This window comes from Zerene cesonia, unplaced genomic scaffold, assembly GCF_012273895.1.
Source record: "Zerene cesonia ecotype Mississippi unplaced genomic scaffold, Zerene_cesonia_1.1 Zces_u008, whole genome shotgun sequence".
In the NCBI taxonomy this organism is placed as follows: Eukaryota; Metazoa; Arthropoda; class Insecta; order Lepidoptera; family Pieridae; genus Zerene; species Zerene cesonia.
In genome coordinates this window covers 576,835-603,455 of record NW_024045138.1, presented here as the reverse complement: position 1 = coordinate 603,455, position 26,621 = coordinate 576,835, and the positions used below count along the sequence as shown (strand labels likewise).

Sequence of the window (26,621 nt, the reverse complement as noted above, 5' to 3'; positions counted from 1 at the left end):
GACAGATTCGAAATTCAAATGTAATATTTTTTTATAATTAAGTGTAACAGTATTTATGGCCAGACTAAGTACATATTTTAATTAACTGCAATATGTATAATAGTCTAATGAAAAATAATGCTTTATATATATTGCAAATTAAATTTTTGATATTCAATATAATATATTTAATATTACAAAGCCGAAGAGTTTGTTTGACTGTTTGTTTGAACGCATTAATCTCAGGAACTACTGGTCCGATTTGAAAAATTATTTCAGTGTTAGATAGCCCGTTTATTGAGGAAGGCTATAGGCTATATATGTACCACAGGCGAAGCAAAAACTTGATCATGAAGTGGGATTCGAGCCCGTGCGATCACAGCGGCGGGATCACGGACCAAAGGGCAGGCGTTCCTACGGAATGCCGTCTCGTGAACAATATTTGATACCATTCTTCCAAAGTTTCTACAACAATTTTCTTTCAGGTATTATCGTGTTAAGTCGAGTAATACCACTGATATTCGGTTACAAAATGCTGACATTGATAGTGGAACAGACTGTTCTATTGAAAACGTTGATAATAACTATAAGTACGATAGTCAATGGTATAAGGATACATTTTTCCGTACCAAGATCTGTGCCAGTGACAGAAGGTATCAAGGTGCCGTCTATGGATGATAGAGGTTAGTTTTTCACGATTTTGTTACAAAATAATTAAATAAGTATTATAAGGGAACTACACGAGCATAAATGAGTCACACATCCATTTACAATTAACGAATCAACGGTCTCGGCCGGCTCTGTTGGTATACTGGCCCGCACGCACACATGCGTACATAGCGTGGTTCAGAAATAGGAATATTCGATACACGATTCATATTAAATACGGTCATGTAAAATAGAAACTATTGACACTTTTTTCTCTGTGATAACTTATGGTTTCGAATTGAGGTAAAATAAAATTGTGCGCTTATAGAGTGCTTTACACGAGTATAATGGATTTGCCATATCACACCTGTTTTAAATCCATATATATAAAAGAAATTGTGTTAGTTACACTATTTATAACTTAAGGACGGATTAACCGATTTGACTGAAAATTTGTGCAGAGGTAGCTTAGAACCAGGAGACGGACATAGGTAAGTTTTTATCCCGGAAATCCCACGGGAACGGGAATATGCGGAATCGTTCCTGCGACTATGCGGACAAACCCGCGGGCAGGAAGCTAGTAATTGATATTTCTTTACGTACAAGAGGTGGATCAGCCAGCATTTTATTCTATCAGACTGAGACATTTTTTCCCTTATTATCGGGATAGCTGTGTTTCAAATAAACAGTAACACAGATGTAATGTAAGTAAGCTGTAAGTTCAAGCGTTGTTTTACAGGTTTCTTTCAAAGTTTAAGTCGCGTTCTCTGCAATCTGGTCGCCATGACGCAGATGGTAGCCATGGGCCTCTTGGCAGCTGCATTTTGGGGCTTTGGATATCATGAAGAGGAAATCGCTAAGGTGCTTTGAATTCAATTAAGAATATTGTACTAGACTGCGTATGGCGGGTAATGACGCATAGAACTTACGCTATAATGGCTTAAGCGATATAACAATTTTTAGGCCATAAGCGGGCAACTGAGCCACCAGGGTTCGCCAGATGGTGAGCAGTCACCATCGGCCATGAACATTATGCGCTGTCCGCTTTTAAGGGGAAAGGGATAAGGAAAGAAGGTTTGGACGCGGAAGGATGAGGAAGAGAAAATAGGTCTTCACAATTTTTAAAAGAGTTTCTTGTCGGCTCTTCTCTGAGAAAATAAATAATATATAACAGAAAATGCTTTCCGAACCGGTCGTAAATGGTAAATCCTTGCCGTGACAATTAAAAAGTGTGCCTAAAATTTAATTTAGTATATTTAAATCAAAAATTTTACGTGCATAATCCCTTCCTTTCTTATTCTTCTACTACGTATTAATTTTAAATTTACAGACAAACTACAATGTTTTGCCTCTAGCATCGAATCTGAACAATCACACGGAATTCTTCCGCTACTTCCTCGCTATCGTCTCTGTTGTGGTAAGTTTAATTAATTTTTCTTAAATACTAGCTCTAATTAATCCAATTAATAGTGTTTTCATACATTATCGTTCATAGCGCGAAATTTCCATGAAAAGTATATATATTACGACCTATATCACTTGTTATACGGAAAATTCTATCTACAAACAGACAAAACATACCATAAAATAGCTTTGTTACGCCGTGCAGACAAACAAGCATCCATACATTTTATTATTTGAAGTGTCTGCCATTGCATATAAATTTTAAAGACTTAAACCTAGTAGAGAAAACATTAAGAGATAACAAAATATCCAGTAAAGGTATGGTCTCAGACTAAAAGAATAGTGGCGGAAAATATTGTTAAAAAATATAATAACAATCAACTTTCATTATGCTACAATACATTATATACATCATCTACGCTAATATTACAAAGAGAAAGAATTTGTATTTTTGTTCGTTTTTTGTAATGGATAAAATCAAAAACTACTGGACCAATTTCGAAAATTCTCACCATTACAAAGCTGCAACTTTACTGAGTAACATAGGCTATATATGTACCCCGGGCGAAGTCGGGCCGAACAGTTAGTGTATCAAAAACTTCAACTATCCAGTTTAAAGCATCACCACATGCTGACAAAGTCCCTGATAGTCTATCTAGCACGTAACATATACTTTTGTACATAATTTGTCATTCTAAACGCTAAGCTAAACGTAACATATCCAGCAATGTGAAACCGGTTCTAATTCTCATACAATTTTCAGTACGTAGGAGTTAAGCACTCGGCGCCAATACGCAAGGAATACGAAATACAACGTGGTCTGAAGCAAGTTACCAAGATGACCTTTATAGCAGCTGTAATGTATGTGGTCATTGTTATGGTCCCACCCTGCAAGAAGGGTCAGGTCGCTGGATTGGAGAATAATAGACATTATGTGCATCCTACATGCAGTTTGCCATGTGGGTAAGTTGTTATCATCATCATCTTCAGCCCTTATATGTTCCCACTGCTGGGACACAGGCCTTCTGTAAGGGTTCAGGCCATAATCCACCACGCTGTCCAAGTGCGGGTTGGCAGATGTCACATGTCGTCTAACTTTTTGATACTTAGACATGCCGGTTTCCTCACGATGTTTTCCTTCACCGTTTTAAGCAGTGATGATGTTATCCACAGACGCGCAGAGAAATTGAAAAAAGATAAATTGAAAAATCAATTTATTCATAAATCTTTCACACAGGCCTGCTTCAGCCACAGTCTCCTATGAGAGATTAGTCTATAATTAATGCCAAATAAGGGTTAATGTCACATGTCATCAATTTTTTCATTTTTCGACATGCCAGTTGATTGAGAAATCAATTTATTGCACGCCCATAGTTCGAGGTTTTTTTTTAATCTTTTTTATTTGAAATATGGTGCCTGCCATGTGGTCTTATTTTAATTTGATCTAGTTCTGACAATTTGAAGGCGATTTAGATTTTTGTTAAAATAATTATTACAATTTATCATTAGCGGTCCGCCCCGGCTTCGCCCGTGGTACTTATATTGCCCATAGCCTTCCATAAAAAATGGGCAATATAACACTGAAAGAATTTTTCAAATCAGACCAGTAGTTCCTGAGATTAGTGCTTTCAAATAAACAATCAAACAAACTCTTCAGCTTCATAATCATATTATTATAGATAGTATATATATTTTGACCTTAATTCTATCGTATATTATCCATGTTTTTCAGCTGCGTTCCAAGATGGCGGGAGTATTCCCCCGTGTGTGTGGTAGACACTATGACGACATATCTCTCGCCGTGCGAGGCGGGCTGCGTAGGAGCTGATACTATTGACAATTTGCCGTAAGTTCTGCATTTAAATAAAATGAAATAAATATACTAGAACATAAACTTAATCAATAATTACAAATTCAAATAAGTACATAATGTATATGCATAGTAAGTATTTTAATATTTGAGTGCATGTGGATAAAAAAAACGTAATATTAAAACATAGTCTATGTTGAAGCACTTCTTCGCATACGTTTTGTTTTTAAGCACAACTTTACCTTAATATAAATATATTTCCTTGAAAACACGTAACTTGTAACACATAACACTTGACTCGTTAAAAAGTACTAGCCGCTCCTCCTGGCTCCGTTCGGGTTGACCTAGGATAACATAGCATGTGTTACTCACAGATAGTATAGCTTTCAATTGTTATAAAATCCATGCAGTACATCCACAGATTTTTTTATACCATAGCGGGCAACTGTGATGGTGGCTCGCCTGATCGTAAGCGATCTCCAGCGCCCTTGAACCCTTTTCCTTACCCTTTCCAGTCGTCAATCCTTTCCTTGTAAAAGCGAGCAATTCATTCAAAGGAGCACTACCTCTGCGAACGTTCTTGGGCGGTGGTGATCGTTTACCATCAGGCGAACCACCAGCACAGTTACCCGCTATGACATATCAAAAAAAGTCATATAAATCTTCTGTCAAACAGCGTGTACTCCAACTGTAGCTGTGCTGTATCAGGCCGGGCGATGCCCGGCGCCTGCAGCGACTACACCTGTCTACATGGATATAACTTCCACCTGGCTATATTCACCATTATCCTTACTGTGTCGGGTGAGTACTTTTAAAGGCCAGTGCTTTAAATTAGTATCTAGTTTATAGTATAAACCGTCGTTCCCAGAAAATATGGAGGTTATCATTCGAGGATTTCAAAAAAAATTAAATACAAATAAAAAAACACTCATAAATCTTATAAATAAAATAAATTAAATGAAAATGTGTATTACAGCTATTATACAACATACTACTCTTTTTTGTATTAAATCGAGCAACGGAGCTTTTGCTTGATATGCTTGATGTTAAGCGATCACCACCGCCCATGAACATTTGCAGATAGCGTTGCTCGCTTTTAAGGACTAGAAGAGACAGAAAGAATTGACGACGGTTATAAACGTACAGACTAGGAAGGGACTCCCCCACTCTCTGAACGAAAAACAGTAGCATTCTGTGGGGACGTGGTACCCTCCTCGGTGGAGCAAGCTTGCTTTCGAATTCACAACTATATGTAAGCTAACAGCAGCTAACCTTTTTTGTAAAGAAACAAAAATGATTTTCTTGAGATAACGTTCCTCATAGTATTTTCTTGTGTTTGATTTTACACGAGTATTACATTTAGAAATAAAAAATGCGTGGTCGCGGCGTTAAAAAGTTTTTAATTTCTTAACGTTCCTCAGTTTACTAATTCATAATAGTCGATTTCAAATATCTTCTCTTATTTTTCAGTGCTAGCGTTCCAATCGCAAGGCATGGTGATACTGAAGTCAGTGGACCCGCGGGATAAATCCGTCGCTATGGGCGTGATGTGGTCCGTAATAGCTATAGTTGCGTTTGTGTTCGGCCACAATATCTTCTATTTTATTGCATGTGAGTTTACTTTGACAAAAAAAAACTTGTTTTATTTTTATTTTTATTTTTATTTTTTTATAAACGAAAACTCCTTTTGTCGCGTCCATCGATGTACAAAGGTACCCGGATGGAACGAAGTTCTTTTCGTTTCTATAAGAGAGAGAGAGACAGACAGAGAAACATGCGCACGCCGCACAGCTTACAATAAGCTTACTATAGCAAATTGTCGTACAACTTTTCGTGAGAATTTTTTTCGTCTAGCCCCCTTTCACAACACGCGATAACTTCGTTCCGATAAGCAGTCGTTTCTAGACCATAGTTAGTGAGCAGTTTAATACTCTTTGTTTGTTTAATATTTTATGTGCTCGTGCCATCGACATGCTAATGTATTATTTATATTTATAATTATTTATAAACCAAACCAGTAAATACATAAAATTTTAGTAAAGTTATGTCTAGATATTTATTTATTTATTTATTAACTCTTTATTGCTCTTGAAACATCATAAAAACCTTAATATAGATACATTATAAACAAATGGTGGTCTTATCGCTATATAGCGATTTCTTCCAGACAACCAGACGTACAGAGAGAAATTAGATAGAGGAGAGGAGTAGGGCAGAGCATAAATATAATACGAAAGATAAAATATACATATATAGTACTATGAATAATGTCTATTATACATATTATAAACAAATATATATATCAAAATAAATATATAAAGGTTTGAAACAATATAGTTTATTAAGCAAAACAGGAAGAGTAGTAATAATTGTGTACCAGTACCTTAAACTTATTTAAGGACTGTGCCTTTTTTATTGGTTCAGGGAGCGCGTTCCACAGTTTTATCGCCCGAACAGTGAACGAAGTGTCATAGAAACCAGTGTGATGTGGTGGCATTCGTAAACGATACATTTCAGTGGATCGAACTGGTTCGCTATTGTTACCCCTAAAGACGAAATTTTCTTTTAAGTACGTGGGCATCTTTGGGTTGAACAAAACCTGATAAAGAAGATGCAGCACATGAGCATCCCGGCGAAATCGGATCGGCAGCCATTTGAGTTGAGATCGAAACTCAGATATATGGTCATATTTCCGTAGACCAAATATGAATCGTATACAAAGATTTTGCAAACGTTCGAGTTTGTTTAACTGGTCCACGGAAAGATTGACATAGCTCACATCGGCGTAGTCGAGTATGGGCAAGAGGAGGGATTGGGCTAATAGAATTTTGGTCGGGATAGAAAGGAAATTTTGTAGACGTCGCAAGGATGCCACAGTTGCATACATTTTTTTTGCCTCCTTGATATGATGCCTCCAAGATAAAGTATTGTCGAAGTACACCCCAAGGTCTCTTACAGTCTGTATGTATAGTATGTCTAGATATGTTTAAATGTTAAATGTATCTACCAATATCAATAGTATAGTATTTTATCTGATCCAAATTCAAATTCAAATTCAAATATGTAATTTTTTTCCAGTGAAATCCTGCAGCTGGCTGACTGGTGAGAGGTGCCAACTGTTCAATGATCACTTCCCATATCTCGTGGGATTCACCAGTGCTATCTTAACTTCAATATCAGTATCTATTAACTTCATAACGAAAGGTTATTTACGATTCAAGGAAAAAAACAGTGTGGCCCAATCTGATGAGGAATGAATTTAAGTATTTAACATTGTAGATAGTTTAAGTATGTGTCTGTGATTTTAAACAAAATATGTCAACTTAGTCCTTAAATATTATTTTATAATCAAATTTTGTATTTAAATCGATATAGTTAAGATTGTTTTGTACGAGTTTGAAGAATCATTTTTGATTTATAATATAAACCTTTTGTTAACACGTTTTAGAATAGGATCTTTGCAGGGTTTCGTAATAAATTATTATGATCGTGTATTATATATTTTATCTGTGCGTTTTAAAATCGAGTATTTTGCAAATGTTTCAAATGTATATTTACGATTATTATACAAAAAAAACATCATGTGGTTGTTTTTTTTTTTTTACTTATTGATGAAAAGCATAATAAGATTGATATATCATAAAAATCATAAACATTTGAGCGCCATGCATTTAGGCAGCAAACTCAGCTCAACTGTACAAAAGCAACCTTAAATTATAGATGGCAAATAACAGAAATTATAAAAAATAGAATAATTAATAAAAATAAATAATTTTTCTGAATATGAAAAAATTTTGGAACTTAAAATGGGACATTATGTAGGAAAATCGTATATTGTCATAACCACATAAGAATACATTAGGTACTAGGTCATAACAGACAAGTGCTTCAAGTATGATCGGAACTATAAAGCAAAGTATAATATAAGTATAGTATTTGGTTATACATAGCTTGGCATTTTTCTAGTCATTCGGATAATTAAATTATACCGACTTTCGGCAAAAATCATCTGAAAACAATAAATGCCCACTTTTGTAACTTTCAATTTGAACCAAGAAAGCATCGCTATTTATTACGTAAGGAATTCAAATAAATTAAACGTAAATTTATTATTTCTTTATTTATAGACAAGTACTTACTTCTCACAATTTATAGTTACAATACTACAAATATTTTATTTATAATATTATGCTATTATCAGCCACGAAACTGAGTAAGTGTAGAAAAAAATATAAGAAATTCTGTTTCTAGAATTATTTTCAACTCTTCTGTCTCTTCTTGCCTTAGCTTTGTAAACAGACAAGTTTATTATAAAATAATGGCAATCAATACATATCTAATTATATCATCTACTATTGTTTTTCCATACTTCATGTATTTTTTCAATTAAGAACCGCCAAACATTTTTGTACCGACGACTATAAAAATAAGGATAATATCTATGTATTCTTAAATATCTTTTGTTTTTACTACTCACAAAAAGAACTAAAAAATATAATAACTTTTTACAATATTGTAGCAAGGTTATACTTTCAGTTCACCGGTAGTTTTGAATTCCAATCACTCATTACTTTAAACCAAAGTTAGGTGATTAGACAGGTCGATAGCTAATTGCCAACAAAATTCACGTACTTCAATAAAATTGTAGATATATATCGGCGATCATCAATAAGCATTTATAGTATCAGGAATAACACATTACCTGTGTTGGTACCTACTTAGAATTACTAGATTTTTAATGACATTTAAGTTTATAAGGCGTCGCACGAAATCGTTTCAATAGTACTTGTAATTATCTTACAGCTAACAAACGTGATGTAAATAAAAAAAATTAAGCATTTGATTCATCGTCAACGTCATCTCTTCTTTTCCCGCGCAAACATTTGCGCGCTGTCATGATGACAATTAATGACATAAAGGTAAGAATGATACACGTGATTCCGACAAGATGTGAAAACCACTGGCCGTGGAGTTGACATCTCTCGCCTGTACGCCAAATGCAGTTGTTCACTGGAAAAAACATTATATGTCATCATAAGCTTTAGTCCGCGGCTTCGCTCGCGTGGTCAAGGGAAGAATAGATTGCTCGAGGTTTTCCCTCAAGTTCCCGTTCACGTGGGATTTCAGAAAAAGATATTAACCTATGACTTTTCTCGGATATCAATCTATCACTGTGCTAAATTTTATCCAAAAACCATTTGTTGAGGCGTGCAGAAGGAACAGGCAAACAGACATAGGTACATTCGCATGTATTTATTATAATATATAATTAGGAATTACTGTTAGATTATTATTATTCCCACTGCAAGGAACAACGTTTCTTTATACAGAACAGAGAGATTCATATTGAGGATTCATTATTGTTTGAATAAATAATCTGATTGAATAACTAGACTTCTTTTGAAGCGCTATTAAATCTTCATAAAGCATATGCTAATATTTATCTATGATAAAACAAAAGGAAAATGAAATATCCATGGTTTGTCATACAGAACAGCAAAAGACAAATTACACTCGTAAGTAATTATGAATTATTGTTGTGTTATTTACAGTGGGGCATAATATTAACTTCATTTATGCGTTGCAGAAATTATCTTATCACAGACGTTCCATTTTATTTTTTCGTATAAGATATATTAATACTTACGGTCTATAGAGTAAAAGATATTGTTTCCGCATACAAAAGTAATGATGGCGATGGCAGACCACATGACACCCATTGCGATCGACTTGTCTCGAGGGTCTACTGACCTTATAATCACCATACTTTGGGCTTGAAAGGCCACCACTAGAATAAGAATATATTTAACTCCATATCTGTCATTCTACGAATCTTCAACAGAAGATGGGCTTATGAATAAATAGCACCGAAAAGTTATTAAGTGAAAGTAAATTATATTTTCTATCTTACATTTATTTCTAGATTAATTTAAATCTTATATGCACTAAGATCTACAAATGCGAAGACTATTTAAAAGGCCTGGGTCTTTATAATATACATATCTCCTCTTTTAAAATGTTTATATTTTTTAATTTATATGGTAGTCTGGAAGTATCATTTGTTTAATTTTCCCCTTTGTTTGGGTTTTGTCTATACTTTTAATTGTCTGTACAATATTTTTTATTATCAATTTATCTATCTATATACATATATCTGCGATATATTCATAATTATAGTCAAACGAAAATGATGCCTTAAATTGCAAGCAAATGTTTCGTATGACAATTTTTCGACAGTTTACATGAGTTAGTTATCGAACGGTTTTTATAACATTGCAGCGATATTTTATACTAATGAATATTCTAAACGTACCGGACACAGTCAAGATTAGACCGAACAGCACCTCATGCAAATTATAGCTAATTTGACACGAAAAATTGCTGCAGGCGCCTGGAATCGCGTGGCCTGATGCAGCGCAGCTACAGTTGGTGTACACCCTGTTTGAATCAAATCATTAAGATAAATTGGAATGGATTGCCGATTTTTTTAATTTATCTTTAAAGAAATTCTTACATAAAACACTTCAGAAGAAATGTATGAAATGTATTAAACGTGTATTAAATAAATAACTTCTGTCTTGTGTCTACCTAATACTTAATAAGAAAATCAGTAAAAATGTGTCTCACTGTAAACGCAAATTTACTTGCATTAGAAAATTTACCTAGTTAAAAATGAGGACCTAACAAAATGCCACGTGTGAAAGATAATAATAAATAATACATTTGTTTATTTAGATTGTTTTGGACGCATTATTTTACGACTATAAGCTGAGAAGATACTTACGGTAAGCTATTGATATTTTGCATGCCCGTGCATCCAGCTTCACACGGTGAAACATACGTCGTCATGGTATCCACTACACACACTGGTGAAAATTCCTTCCACCGTGGAACGCATCTGAAATAATTTTAGCGCTTGATAATCGTTGTTATACTACAACTGCGGACATGGACTAGCTCTCTACCCAAGGCTCTTTATGTGTGCACCTCCACCTCACCTCCTGCATGTTTGAGTCTTTAATGTGATCCAAGACCGAAAATTTCACTGGGCGGAAAAGTAGCTCGCAATACAATTTGAGCACATTAAATCCCACAACGCGTAATTCGTTTATGGTTCGTCCTATTCGTTCTATTCTGTATTTTTTTTTTTATTTATCAGATAATAAAGCTACTTACCCACAAGATAAACTACACTGGGGATTAGCATACTCATTGCCACTTTCCAGACCAGCTATATCTCCTTTCGCACAATGCGGGATCGCGATAATTAATACGTAGAGAATCATCGCAAATAGTGTCATTTTGAAGGAGATAGCCAATCCTTTTGCTATATCGTATTTTTGTCGTATTGGAGCTGATTGTTTTACACCCATGTACTGAAAGTTATGATTGATTATAATTGATTACGTGTTTTATCTGTTTAATTTGTAAAAGTCGACTGCTTTATGCTGTTTCCTTTTTATTATAGAGACTGATTTTCACAATTATCATATTTTATATGAACACAAAGACTGTTAAATATTTGCGAAAATTTTATTAAGATAAACGCATAAACTAAGGCAAACAAATCAACCTTCGATTTAGTATATTTAGGTTTTCTTAAAATATACCAGTAAAGTAAGCCCTGGTGTGTATGGACATATATACCTGGAACACTAATATTTTCACTATTATACACTAAAAGCCCTTATTCTAATATTTCAAACTACAAAATACAAAGAAGCGGGTAAATTTAAAGTTAGTTAAAGGTCACTTACCACAACTGCAAAGATGACTACTATATAGCGAATGACCAAGACATGGTCATAGACAATAGAGCCAGTTATCGGTAATATACTGAAATTTGTCTGTAAAAAAAAATTATGAACACTTACAATGCTATGAAATACATAAAACGACTCACACATTACTCTTAGCGATGAAGTTTTTCATTGTATTGAAGTAGGTACTTAAGTTTTAAATACTAACAGTTCGCCCCGACTTCAGTCCTGGTACATATGTAGTACATTGCACTCAGTGAAGATGCAGCTTTCTAATGGTGAAAGAATTTTTGAAATCGGTGAATCAGTTTTTGTGTAAAAACATTACAAATATACATACAAAAACACTAACGTTCCCTCTTTTTAGATCAGGTACTTTTAATGATAAAGAATTTGCTTTCCTTAGGAACTTTCAGACTATGTTTAACGTCTGTAATGGAAGTATTTTTTAAAGTTAGAAAAAGTTATGAATGTATTAAGATGTAAAACGTATTTTAAATTAATAATTTTAAAAAATAAAACATGAGGAAATGTATTTAACTCTTTGTTAATCTATAAAATCTATCACAAATATTATAAAGCTAAAGTGTTTGTTTGTATTTTTTTTTGTTTCGTTGAACGCGCTAATCTCTTAAGGCTATATATCATCAGGAGTTAAATAATATATAAGTGACATTTAAATGGATTTACTTTTATGATTTCCTCTTGATTATATCCAAAGCCCCAGAGGGCCGCAGCTAATAACCCCATGGCTATCATTTGTGACACAGCTACGAAGTTAAATAGCACTCTCTTTAAGCTTTTAAAATAACCTGAAAACGTTGCAATTTTGACACATTAAATAGCGTTTTACTTTTAAATTCTTATAAGTGTAAATTGATTATTAAGGGAATTATCAAGGAAAAACAATTCATCATCATCATCATCATCATGATCATCACCAGCCTATATATGTTCCCAATACTTGGACAGGACATTGTTTTTTTAGCATAGGAGTTCTGTACTCCTATGCTAAAAATATAATGAAGGGGAACTAATTTGAATTGCATTTAATCATATTTAACTAAAAGCGGAATATAATATTTTTCAAATATATATTTTTCGTTTTAATAATAGCTTTGAACAAAATTGCCTAAAACATCATTAGTCCAGCAGTCTTGATTATTTAAACATACTTATTTATATTTTTATTAATATCCGTGGACTTTAAAATATTGAATTCCTGGACGACCGAGCTTTCTCCGCGGTTTTGGATACTTTTAAAAAATAAGTTGTAGCTAGATCGATTTATTGCCCTCGAAACTTCTGCATACCACTTTCATGAAAAGCTTTGAAGATTTCGAGATTCAGATTATATAAAGCTATTTATTATTTATACAAGAATATCTCGTACATTCAAATATTGATTTTTACTGCGTAGTTTTAAGTTACCTCTATCATTCATCGGTATGGCCTTCAAAGCACCAGTGTCCTGTATGACCTTGGGTATCTCGAAATACAACCTTAGTGTGTTCAGCGTCGTAAAAACGGTTATAATTACAAGTGCCACTAAGATGTTCTGATCTGCAGCTTGCGATAAAAAGTTGTGGAATAAAAGACCTAGTACTCTGGCAATTATGAGGATTCCTGAAAAGAGCGCAAATGCTGGATAAGGTATGTACTCCTGTACGGAGACTAAATGGTATGTTTGACATGCCAAGATGGTATGTTTGATGATAGCTGATTGAAACGGTCTGCTTGAGAAGAAGGTCCAGCAAGCCAATTGGGCTGTAAGATAGGTTTATATGCAGAAACCATAATGTTGCCTATATTTATGTCTGTTTCTTATTGAACTTCTAGACATGTTATTTAAATTAAAAACTGAACAAAAAAAGGTGTGAACAAAAAGACCTATCCACGAATTTATTTTAGGTATTAACATCAAGGTGGCATTTAAATATTTAAATCGGTCGTACCAACATGCACGCTCATTCTTTCTGGCGCAATGTCATCAGTATACGCTATTACATGACTCCACGTAGCAACCCTCGCTAAGCAGAAGGAGATGGCCATTCCTATAGTGAGCATCACTCTAATGGACGTCCTCATTGACAACTCCGTATACATTATTTCAGTATTCGAATTGGTACTGTTGCAAATCTCTGTAAGAAACAAGAATGATTGTGTGTAATTGAACTATGATCAAATTACCACTAGTAATTTAAGGTTCAACATTTTTTATCCTAAATAAATTGTATACGGACGGGACCATAATTGTGTGTATACGTAATACCGAATCTTAATCTGAATGGTTTTATAATTAACATCCAAATTACATAAAATTGTTATAAAAAGGATACCTTTATCATTGTAATTATCATCATTACCTGTTTGCTCTAAGTTGATCGGTGATGGCAAAAACAACCAGGCGGAAGAAATACCGATTATCCCCAGAGACCATGTGAGAATCATCTTCCTTCGTGTTTTATAGCCCAGCCACGCTACCCATGGAGCTAGCAATGCTTCTATCATTGCAACCAATGGTATCAATAAAACTGGAATAAAAAATATAATAAGTCAATAACTTCGTATATTTTTAGCTTACGAATCTTTCAAATTAGTGTAAAAAAAGCGGTCTCTCTCCAATTAAGCTATTATTCTTAAAAGTGTATTATTAAGTCTCTTAAAAATCATTAGGATATGAAAAAAAAATAATTTCTCATACTCTTATTTTATATTTTAGCATTGACGGTTTAATGTATAAAGACTGGTATTAGTTTTGTCCGTATCCACTCTCGTGGTAATCATGATATGATTAGTTTTTTTCCGTATCTTTCTCATTCATATTATATATTTATACAAGTATTTATCTCCATACTCACACAGTGTATAACCAGGTAAAGCGCCAACTTCGACATCCTGAGAGACGATTCTGTACGCGCAGTGTTCCGTCATTGTTAAATTGATGATATTTCCCATGGTGGAGTCCCGAATATTTTTCGGTACAATCTCCAGTTTGTGCCATGACTGGACTTTTGTTTTTGCTGTCAAAATCAAGAATTATTTAAAAATGGAATTATATGTGGATAAAGAGTAGAAGTAATTCAATTAAATTTACGAATCTTTATACATATCAGGCAAAAGACTGACTCTCTGGTCTATCAACACACAGCCCAAACTACTAGACCGACCGGGCAGAAATATGACACGCAAATAGCAACTATACTATAGACATCCGCCTTGGAAGGATTTTTAATTTCGATAATGTTTTGTACCATAAAATGTTATTTTGATAACGCAGCGCACATTAATCAGAAATAGTTAGTAGGTGCGCGGGTCGACCAAATGACATGCAGTCCACTAATCATAGCCAAACAGTCACAATGCGTCACACAAAAATTTATATATAATATAATAATTATTTAACAAAAACTGACAGTAACAGTAGCAGTTTATAACAGTATTTATAAATTAATTAGTTTTACTTCTTATATTCTTTTATTTCAATAAAACATAAATCCACTAACTAACACTAGCAACGTCGCCCTACATCTGGGTATAACGCCCTAGACGCGGGCAAAGCTGTGGGCAGCTAGTCTTTTGTATAATCTGTCAGCTCAATAACCTTATCCTGATAATATTTAATCGAAACAACATCCATGCATGCCATTAACTTGGCAAAAAAGGCTCGACCTTTTTTTTTAATGGCTGTCTTTGAATTGTTTTCTTTAAATCGACAATTAATTTAAGTTGGTTAAAGTAACATTCAATACCTAATATGTCCTTACCTTTGTCAAATATACCCATGTTAATTTTTCTCAATTAATTTTCGCTTAAACTTCTTTGTTACTTTTTATTTTAAATCCTTTGCTCCCATCTTGTGTATGACTGAAAAAATGTATATAATTATCACTTTTGTGTATTTTCTTTGAAATCGTTATATGGTTCGAATAATAGCATAACTCTTAAAAAACACTAAACTGTTTTTTAAAACAGTCACAGTAGATATTTCTGTATATTTTCTGGTATAATTTATCTATTTAACATTAATGACAGATAATATGAAGGATCACTTCTAAAAAGCATGAAGCATATCCTTTTAATGAATCTATAAATTAGTATAAATTACTCTTTAAAAATACAGAAAATGAATAAATTATTTAACATGAATAATTTGTGTAAAATGAAGAGTTTATGTGACATGTATATGATTATTTGAACAAAACAACTCGAACGGAGATCGATAAAATCCTTGTCTTGAAATCATCTTGCCCTCTCTTATCACGCCCTTAATACCTCCATAGATATATCATGACAAACTTCCGATGTTTCTATCTATTTACGTATAATATTTATCACTTACCAATAATTTAGATATCTACCAACCTATCAAAGATTTGAACCTATCAGTTACTTCGCTTAGAGATTTTAAAATGATGCAAAAAATGTTATAACTTGATCATTGACGACCTTATATAAAATTGATTATGGCTAAATAATTATGTTCTATGTGCACGATGTTAATTCAAGTAAACAATTTTTATTTAAACATAGAAGGCAAAAACTATATAACTATATACAAAATAAAAGATAATCGTATTTATCAAACCAGTAAAGCGGTAAACTTCCTGTAAATTGAATGCGGGACTTTTTATGTGGGTTTTAGTCGGTAGAAATTCTACATAACCCACGAACACGGTTCCTTCCACAGAGGCCTGTGGTGGGTATACGGAACTATTTAATAACTAATTTTTTAATAACTCTAAATTGGCTGAATGAATTATTCCAATTTTTAGTTTGTCTCAATTTATACTTGGATAACAAGTGCAAAAAATGTATTATAGATTTGGTCATCTTTTCATAATTATTATGGTAGAATCGTGTCGTAACAATAAGAGAAAGGGGAAGACCTATATAGCGATGAACAAACGATAGTGTTAGTAGTAGTAGACATAAACGGATGTAAATCACTTTATTATATAAAAAAATGATTTTCCAAGTATCTATCAGATTAAACAATAAGGTACCGGCTAAAGCCCATTGTTCAGTAGAGCCAATATCAGTGTCAGAGACAGGTAGTGTGTACAATTATTGATCTGTAATTATGTTTCTTGTATATATATATGTATATATAGGCGGACGTTGGCACTATTATCTTATACCTTTAAACGAGCAATTCAAAAATATATATGTATATATATATATATATATATATATATATATATATATATATATATATATATATATATATATATATATATATATATAATTGGAATCTCGGAATCGTCTCCAACGATTTTCATGAAATTTAGTATATAGAGGGTTTCGGGGGCGATAAATCGATCTAGCTAGGAATCTTTTTTAGAAAATGTCATATTCGTGTTTTTTTTTCCTGACATCTATTGGTGAATAATAATACTATTTTGCTTCGTAGATAGCTGGACAATTGAAATAACACATAGGCACTTTTTATACCGATATTCCTACGGGATACGGACTAACGCGGTTTCGACCGTGGGTCACAGCTAGTGCATTATTATGTTATCAAATATGGAGATACCAATCAACGTTAAATCTCAGCTATCATAACATATTACTATAATACTATAGGTTATATTATAAATTAAGCGGTCTCAGATAGTGTATATTTATCACAGCTCAAACTCAAGTGCGAGTTAAGTGCCATTAAATAGTTATCTTTATGTTATAAATACATATAATTAATTAAAATTAATAACAACTATGTAATTGACATGTGTAATAAACAAACTTAGTAATCGTAATAGGCTACCACTAAATTTCGCCCGCGGCTTCGCTCGTGTAGTAAAAGCAAAACTGTATGCAAGTTTTCGTGACCGTCCCCGTTTGATTACCGGGATGACCCCTATTCTATTACTCATTTCAAGTCTGAGCTATATTAGTACAAATTTCATTTAAATCAGTTCGATGGTTAAGGAGTGAAGAAGAGATAGACAGATAGACAGAGTAGCTTTCGTGTTTATAATATTGGAAGGGATGTACTTGTATAATGGATATCAACATTTATATTCAATATACATTATTACTGTTCATGTTTTATTTAAAAGGTGATAGACCTTCTGTCGTAATCGATGTAAAGATTTGTTGGATTGAACTTTAAATAAGTTTGTTCCTACTTTTATACGCAAAAACTACTTAACCGATTTGACTGGAAATCGGCATGCAAGTTTATGTACTAGTTTTACCAGTAAAGTCAAAAGTGTATTAACTTTAACTTAAGTACAACATTTGCATGTAAATACAAAAATTGTGTAATGGTAAATTGACTAAAATGTTTCTAAAATACATCTGCTATTAATAAACAGGCAGTTTTATGAAAGTTTTTTGTAGGGTTCAATGTACTTTTACATAATCTTAAATTATTATAATGGATGATTTTAAATTAAATTTACTCATTAAGTTTAGTGTACCTACTGCCTGTTATAAAAATAATATTCGTGTTTTCATTCAAAATCAACCAATCAATATAATAAGCCCTTGAATAAATACTCTATAAAACAATCATGATGTTTTAAAAATATAAGAGTTTAATACATTTATTGAATAATCTAATGTTGCATTTAAATGGCTCGTTATCCACTTTACCAATAAAGAAGAAAGTCCATGTATTCGTAAATAAAAAAAACCCTTTTCCATATCTTGAAGAAAATCATATTAAGATATTCTATCGCCATACTTATAAACGTATTAACTATATTCAGACCTTATGGAGCAGAGTACAATACGAAACAACAAAAAAACATAACGATTGCACTAACATTTCGTTATTAAACTTCAATGAAGTGATAATATAATACATACCTATATAAATCGATACCTACACTGCAATATCTTTACAAAGCTCTGCGTATTTCGAATCACAGAAACAATATTTTATTAATTTTATTGCACTATCTTCAGAGATGTAGGTTTATTCGAATCTCTTTAGACACTGAGGCTGGTGCGATACAGTATCTTGAGTGAGAAGATATATAATACGCTATAATCTATCTATACATATAAAAATCAATTGCTGTGCGTTCGTCTCACTAAAATGAGAAATCAGGATTGGCTGGACCGATTTGGTCAATCATTCAATTTTAAAAGTAAAATATAACTTTGTAGAAGTTAAAAGAGGAGTTAAAGCGTGAAATACATTAATAATTTTTACGGAAAATATTTTATAAATAGATATATTCTGTACGAAGTTCATCTAAAGATGAATAAATCTAACCTATATTGATTTTACATTCTCTGATAACACGGGTAATAAAAAGTTTCTTGACTAGGTAATGTGAAAATCTATACTAATATTATAAAGCTGAAGGGTTTGTTTGTTTGTTTGAACGCACTAATCTCAGGAACTACTGGTACGATTTGAAAAATTATTTCAGTGTAGCACATTTATTGAAGAAGGCTATTGGCTACATATGTACCACTCATGTAGTCATCCTACTAATATTATAAATGCGAAAGTTTGTAAGGATGTGTGTGGGTTTGTTGCTCTTTCAAGCAAAAACTACTGAATCGATTGCAATGAAATTTGGTACATAGACAGCTAGACAACTAGAATAACATAAAGGCTACTTTTTAATCCGACATTCCTACGGGTTACGGACTTACGCGGATGAAACCGCGGGGCGCAGCTAGTACTATATATACCTAAAGATACTCCAATTCTGTACCTAAATTACGTATATACAAAGGATGAACTAAACAGAAAGACAGTGTATTTCACAAATCTCAACTATAACAAGTATAATACTTACAAAACCATAAACAGCAGACACCCATTTCATCCTTTAGGTATAAATGTAAATGATAATAAATATAGGTTTATAGTCTAGACAACATGCTTTCATGAGAGAAAACTAAATTGTCTCGCTTGTTTCTAATACAGAGTTTGCGTAAGGATATTATTTCAGTTTAGCGATTCTAATATGTATAATTAGATAAATTCATCAAATTATTGCATTGTCATCGATCCTTGGATAGTTTTAATTAAATCAGCCCATTTTAAGTGACTTAAAGTCGATTCCAAAGGAGTCGGTTACATACAAACATGCAGGTGAAGATAAAGCTTGTTAAAATAGAGCGATGTTTTGGTAAAAAAAAATATCTACGATGGAATACATGGTTAAAACGATTCTTCTGCGTTATTTATTGCGAAGATCAAAATCTTTTGGCATATCTACCTAAGTTCTAGATATCATATCATATCTTTTTATGCGATGACTCATACAGGTTATAAAATCAACTTAATTCTAGTGCTGCTATTTGTGTCTGACAAAAATTGGTTCTTCATACATTATAAATTGGTATTCTTAGAGTTTCATTGAATTATATGTACACTTCGACGACGACTTGTGACATTGTCGAGGCCAATTTTCGGGATGGGTTTTAATATTATTATGGCTTGGAATAATAGAAATATATAAAATATATGTAGTCATGTTATCTGCGTTATGTGCCATATTTTATTCCCGGAACAAGCGGTTACTCTTAAAAATATTCAGTACAAGCATAGCAACAAGAATTTTAAACACAAGTGTGCGTGTACTTAAATTTTTTATGAAGTTCAGTTTCAAAATCGTTCATTTGCATAGAAGACATCATTACAGGGTTACTACTCTTTGCAACTTATTATAATTTTAAGAAGCTACTGTTTAAGATAATTAAAGATTTAAGTAGTTGATACAGCTTATTTTATATACCTTCATATAATTTATTATCAAAGATTGAATACCTACTTGAAAAGTCTAATACAATGAATACTTTGACACTATAAGAAATTACCGTTTGACATTTATGACATTCACTGTAAATTTAAATTCACCGTAAATTTGTCCTTATCTTATACCGTTCAAGTCTTAATTTTTAAGGTCCCGCACAGTAAAACGAAAAAAAAAATCTGAACACTGATGTCCGTCTGTCTGTCTATCAGTCAAGACCTTTTCTCTGAATAAAATAATCAGGTTGAACCGTGATCTCAAAATGCATACGTTTTATTTATTTATTTAAGTAAGAAAGGTTTAACTTGTGCGTACTTAAATGGAAAGCCGCCCAAATAAAGGCAAATTGGAAAAAGCATACATTTTTAGATACATAGACATGATGATATGACATAGAGATGCATAAATATGAAAATAAAGTGTGTACGAAACCCTATGTGCCCTAACGACTCGCACTTGGACGATTTTTTTTTTCATATTTGTTATCTTCAATCTTGAAAAATAGACAACCAATTTTTCTATCCTATACTCAAATTTACCTATTTCAATACTAAAGTGCTTTTCTAAGAAGTTTAGATGAATGAATTTATGAACATTTTACTTTGATAATATTATCAAAAGATATACTCATATAGACTGAAGAGGATTTGGGAGCGTAAGCGATACATGAGATATTATATGCTAACCACATATATTTACAGTGTTCACACACATTTACCACTTCCTATCCGATCTTCATACACATAATATCAAAATCGATTGGTTTAGGTATGAAATCGTGACACACAGACAGACTATTTCATTGCTATTTATATTAGTATAGACTAAGCGCACACAAAAATCGTTTCTATCATTCAATATAATAAGTAGATAGGTTGCATTAATAAAATTCATACCTGATAGTAAGCGATCACCACCGATGAACATTCGCAAAGGTGCCTCTGCAAATGCGCTGCCCGCTTTTATGGGGGTAAGGGAAAAGGAAAGGATTAACGGTTGGAAAGAAGAATGGATTGGGACGGGAGACCAATTTTTGTAAAATTTTATGTATAGTAGATATATGCCGTAGGACTAGATCGTAAGCAATTTATAGGAAAGAGTCATAGATGTAGATAATTAAAGACACCGTGTACATTGCACAACATTTATTTTAAATACGGTTATACATTTTGAACATTTATTATGAAAATATTTATAATCTATGAATAACATTGTATCGGTAGGAATAGATAGTCACATTGGTCAAAGTTCTTAGAAATATCGAGATTCAGGGACCGATATTTGGTCATAATAATAATTAGATTAGGCGTAAAATAGGAGACAGTATAGAAAAATTATACAAAGATAGGTTCAGATAAGAATATTCATAAGATAGGTTCAAACATTAAGGCACCAAGTGCCAAAGACGATAACCTGTAAATCCATGACTCATAAAAAATGCTTTTTTTTGTAATAATTATCAAGCTGAAGAATAAACAATCATAATTTTTTTTTAATTGAGATTTCGTCGTCTACAAAAATCGTAACAAATAAAAGATATTAAAACTACTCATCAAACTTGTCTATTGGCCGTGGACAAAGAACAATCGATGTTCATTTTATATGTATATCTATTATTTAACAATATTCCAATAAACATCTAGATATAACAAAGCAACATTTAACGGAAATATTTTGCAATACAAAACACATTGAATATTTCAAAAACGTGAACGCGATTCTCTTGAATGGGTTTTCGAAATCTAATAAGAGTCTGCAGTGACTGACCTACAGATCAAAAATATCTAAGAAAAAGCATCTAATGCTCTTTAGTGTCCTTTCGCGAAAGTCATTTCTCAAGTTATAGCCATTAAATGTAATACAGAATTTTGAACACTGGACTATATTCACACATTTTACCATTACTTAAGTTTTTATTAACTGGCTTTACACACATTACAATCATTAAGAAACTGCTTTACTTTTTACATTTAGGAAACACCTATGAAGAAGAGAGACGATATATCGACCATGAGAGTGCAAGTGAGATAACAAATAGGCGGCCATTTCTTATTTTTATATTGGCGCGAAATGTACGAATCATCAAAATGACATAAAAAATAAAGTGACATTTTCCTGTTTTCATATTTTGTTATCTTCGTGTGTTTATTGATGATACTCATTTTCACCTCCGTAACTATGAAATAAATATTATTTAAGGAAAACGTGTTTCACTTTGCAGCGCCAAAAGTACTGAATAGATTATAGTATACAGAATCATTTATCTAAATACACAGAGATTTTTATCAACACGTGTAATGCTGATGATGATAAAATCTTATATAACATTTTCGGAATTGTGCTTCCTGAATACTCGTATATAATACAGTGAATATAAAAAATTCAATACACAATTTAAAAAATACTGCACCAAATATTAAGCTTTTTACATTGTCATTCAAATCAACTGTCCTAATCAAGATATTGAAGGCCATATAAGGCAGTTAATTAATTTTTACAAAAATTTTCAAAAGCTTCAAATTATCAAAATTAGACTAAATTTAATTGGGACCACAGGGGAGGCACCAAATAAAAAAAGAAGAGATCATAACTTCAGCCCGTACAATATTATATGGTAATGAACATAAAAAATACAGTCATATTTAAAGCCTCCCTTTCGTTGAAATCGGTTAAAAAAAAACGATCGCTCCAGTATACAAAGATAATATTATTGACAAGTGATAATACCTTTGCTGTTAAGTACTCAAAATATCTCTAGCATCTAGTCTAGACTGATTCGAGGAAAATATAGGTCTAATATTGCAGTAATAGTTAAAATTATGTTCTATTTATAATATTTATGTTCGATAGAAATAGTGAAAATTATCTCAGAATTTGTCGTTAGTTAAGTGATGCTTAGATTTTATAGCATTCTTCTTTGGTTTAGTCGTTGAATTACAAGCAAAATTCCTCTTTCAGAAACTTAACAGATTTCAGGTATGACGCCATAGGGAAAATAATTCAATCCGTCTGTAATTAATTTTGTTATAGAAATAATAATTGATAATCAAAGATTATTGTAAATAGAGTAAACTTTGGGCACTAAATTCGATTTCAGAATATACTTATTTTTGTATGCAGTATGAAATTTGCTATTATGACATTAATATATCTATTTTGCTCACAACTGTCCCATGATTTTCTTTTTAGATTTCTTAAAACATTTTATTTCTGCTTTCAAATTTCGATTCGTCTGTACTTTATTAAATACATTGTAGCATACACAATTACACGTTTTTAATTGTTAAATATATATTGATACTTTTAAATTAAACAAACAAAAACTTTACACATAGTTTTATATTTATGCTCACTTTGAAATTTAAAATATCTGACTACTTTTCACTTAAAAATATTTGGTCAATATCTAGAGTTACAAGTACAGTTGCCGAATCATTTATACTATGTAGTTTTTTAATAAACATATTTTCTAATATAAAGCTGAAGAGTTTGTTTGTTTGAACTCAATAATGTCGAGAACTGTTAGACCGATTCTCCGAAAGATACATACACGTAACACGAGCGAAGCCAGGGCGGACCGCTTGTAATTTATATAATACCTACATAAAAAATAGCATTCAAAATACACAAATATTGCAACCCTACACAAAGCTTGCATAACAATAGCAAAAATACAGAAAAAAACAACCAAATATAATCTTAATATTTAATAACAATCAACTTAAGCAAGAAAAATTGTGAATAATTATAATTTCAAAACACTAACACGCCTTACAACAATGTTTAACTTAATTCAAAAGATTTCCACCTTATTCATAATATACATTTTAATAAATTAACTTGCATTATATACAGAAACATCGAGAGAGTAATACATAGGGTGTTATTATGGGATTGTAAAGAGTTGAATCCAAAAATTGGTAAGCTCATAGCATAGACAATATACATTGATAGACATTATTGTCTGTGGTAGGTCCACAGATAACGAAGAATGTTCTCAGTTCTTGTATTTGTATTTCTCATTTGGTGGCTGGCTGCTGGTGCCTTGGGCCTGATCTCATTCAGCCGACCACTGTTAAAAAAAATATAATTATCATATATACATATATATATCATATTAAATAAAATTATTTTACAGTCATCATATGCTGCTGCCAGAGAGATTAACACAATTTCTACTAAGTACAATACAGCCATAACAAATACAAAGTAATTTTATCATAGCCTAATTTACTTAATGTATATTAATACTAGCTGACCCGTGAAACACTGTTCTGCCTTTTTTATCATTTAGAGGTATGAAAAATATATGTAGGCCAATTCTCAGACCTATCCAATATGCACACAAAATTTCATGACAATCGGTGCAGCTGTTTCAGAGGAATATGGTAACTAACATGGTCACACAAGAAATATATATAAAAACTACCTATATATATATATATATATATATTTATATTTAAAATAAATTATGTCTGACATCTATGGCTTTTGAGTTTTAAGAATGTAATTATTGACACTGAACCAAAAGCCAACAGCATTTTATGAAAAAGGTTAATATATCTCTTAACAAGATATAAATATAGGTCAAAAAGTGTTAATAGGCTCTCAGCAACTGCAGATGCTTGCTATAGTATCATTCATAATAAAGGAGCCTCACCTTCAGAGTAGCTCCCCCCTGCTTAGCCAACTCCTGTTCGCGTTGCTCCATCTCCTCAGCGCGTTGCTGCATTCGCTTCACACGTTCGGGATCCTTAACGCCTCGAGAGGCTTCTTGAGCCCGACGCCGTTCCGCAGCCTCGACTTGCTGACGACGTCTGGTCTCCTGGTAATATGTGATAATATGTGAATATATAAAATGTGATTTATTTGGATATGGCACCTTTTTCCAAATTTGAGCACTTACTGTTTCCAATACGAAACTAAACAAATTCAAGAACCTAAAAAATCATTATCTGCTCAATTGCTCTTTTATGTTAGAACAAGCAGCTTAGATGGAAGTTTACCTGATGGTAAGTGATCACCATCAGGCACCTGCGATGTCTGTTCATGCCCATTCAGGGCCTATTCATGGCTTTGCCCTTGAATATTTGGTACATACATTGCCCTGGTAGGGCATCTGAAATTTTTTTACTATTAGAGGGAAGGGTTGAGATAAAGCATTGACGAAGGGGCTAAGGAAAGGACTAGGAAAATGTGAGCAAAGAATATGGGCCTGTACATACTTCTGAAAGCCCCTTGGTTGATATGTACATATAACTAACTAGCTATCCGCACGCGGCTATGCCCGCGTAGTTGCAGGAAACTTAGACCCGGGGTTTTTCTCGCATGTTCCCGTTCCCGTGGTATTTCCGGGATAAAAACTATCCTATGTCCGGCTCCTGGGCCCAAGCTACCTCTGCACAAATTTTTAGCCAAATTGGTTAATCCGTTCTTCAGTTATAAATAGTGTAACTAACACCACTTTCTTTTATATATATACATTATCCATTCAGAGGTCACTATGTAGTATGGTACACAAAACCTGTGTAAATTTTGAATATTTCTTTAATTATTGTTCTTACAACCAGCAGAAGACTGTCTTAACAGATCCTAAGAAATGTACTTACGGCCCAAGCTATGTAAATATTTAAAAAATATATTTATTAGATGATGAATAGTTTTAATATATTTATAAGATAATTTTGTTTTATCTTTATCTTCATTTAGACAATATCTTTACAAGATGTGAACCTTATAATTGTTGTCACTAAGAACCTCTCTAGCTGCAATATAATGTTTATGAATAGATGGATAAGGAAAAGTAGATATGGGAAGTTCATTTATCTTACCAATACTTAGGAGTAACATTTATTGTCTACAATACCACTATCATACAACTATCATATAATATAAAGTGCTTTAAATTATTTTACTGCACACTGATGTACACTAGGCTTTAAATTAAAAAAATATAAAACACAGCTGAGCTAGCATGCAAGAGCCTATATTTCATTTATGTGATTAAAATTATATAAACTCAAACATTTATTTTAACATATTTTATAATAAGGAAAGGATTTAAAATGTTTCAATATCCATTAAATATTCAATATGGCTTGGTTTTAGTTTACTGTAGATACTATTTTGGATAAGATAAAGATCATTTAGCAAAGAAAATTTAAGATAAGCCACCTGATTGACGTATTGCATGAACTCAATAACATCGAACATACAATTAAATTAAATAATAGCAACAAAGAACAAAAACATTATAATTATTAATGATCACCTAATAATACCCTATAAGAT

At 32.4% G+C, this 26,621-nt stretch overlaps 3 protein-coding genes across 3 annotated transcripts in view; 1 reads left to right on the top strand and 2 right to left on the bottom strand.

Annotated features, from left to right (window-relative positions):
* LOC119839114 (solute carrier organic anion transporter family member 1B3-like) overlaps positions 1-7,387 on the top strand; it is a 14,373-nt gene extending 6,986 nt beyond the window's left edge. The window contains exons 6-13 of the mRNA XM_038365311.1: positions 465-662; positions 1,367-1,488; positions 1,958-2,044; positions 2,795-2,994; positions 3,764-3,877; positions 4,518-4,642; positions 5,312-5,452; positions 6,920-7,387. Coding sequence (XP_038221239.1) covers positions 465-662; positions 1,367-1,488; positions 1,958-2,044; positions 2,795-2,994; positions 3,764-3,877; positions 4,518-4,642; positions 5,312-5,452; positions 6,920-7,098 — 1,166 coding nt within the window. The 3' untranslated portion in view covers positions 7,099-7,387. The remainder of the gene's footprint in view (positions 1-464; positions 663-1,366; positions 1,489-1,957; positions 2,045-2,794; positions 2,995-3,763; positions 3,878-4,517; positions 4,643-5,311; positions 5,453-6,919) is intronic.
* A 3,277-nt stretch (positions 7,388-10,664) lies between these two features.
* Positions 10,665-15,387, bottom strand: LOC119839084. Its single transcript, XM_038365276.1, has 7 exons — positions 15,369-15,387; positions 14,463-14,624; positions 13,968-14,135; positions 13,557-13,742; positions 13,033-13,227; positions 12,292-12,413; positions 10,665-10,739 (listed from the first exon to the last, which is right to left on the bottom strand). The coding sequence occupies exons 1-7, from the start codon at positions 15,385-15,387 to the stop codon at positions 10,665-10,667; spliced, it is 927 nt and encodes a 308-aa protein (XP_038221204.1).
* An 8,635-nt stretch (positions 15,388-24,022) lies between these two features.
* The window catches only part of LOC119839104 (small VCP/p97-interacting protein), a 6,204-nt gene continuing 3,605 nt past the window's right edge, over positions 24,023-26,621 (bottom strand). Inside the window, exon 3 of the mRNA XM_038365301.1 lies at positions 24,023-24,402. Coding sequence (XP_038221229.1) covers positions 24,388-24,402 — 15 coding nt within the window. The 3' untranslated portion in view covers positions 24,023-24,387. The remainder of the gene's footprint in view (positions 24,403-26,621) is intronic.

Coding starts and splice junctions, on each gene's coding strand:
- LOC119839084 (XM_038365276.1), bottom strand. Junction 13,743..13,967: donor GATCAACTTAGAGCAAACAG/GTAATGATGATA, acceptor TGTTTCTTACAG/AGATTTGCAACAGTACCAAT. Junction 13,228..13,556: donor AAGAATGAGCGTGCATGTTG/GTACGACCGATT, acceptor CGCTCTTTTCAG/GAATCCTCATAATTGCCAGA.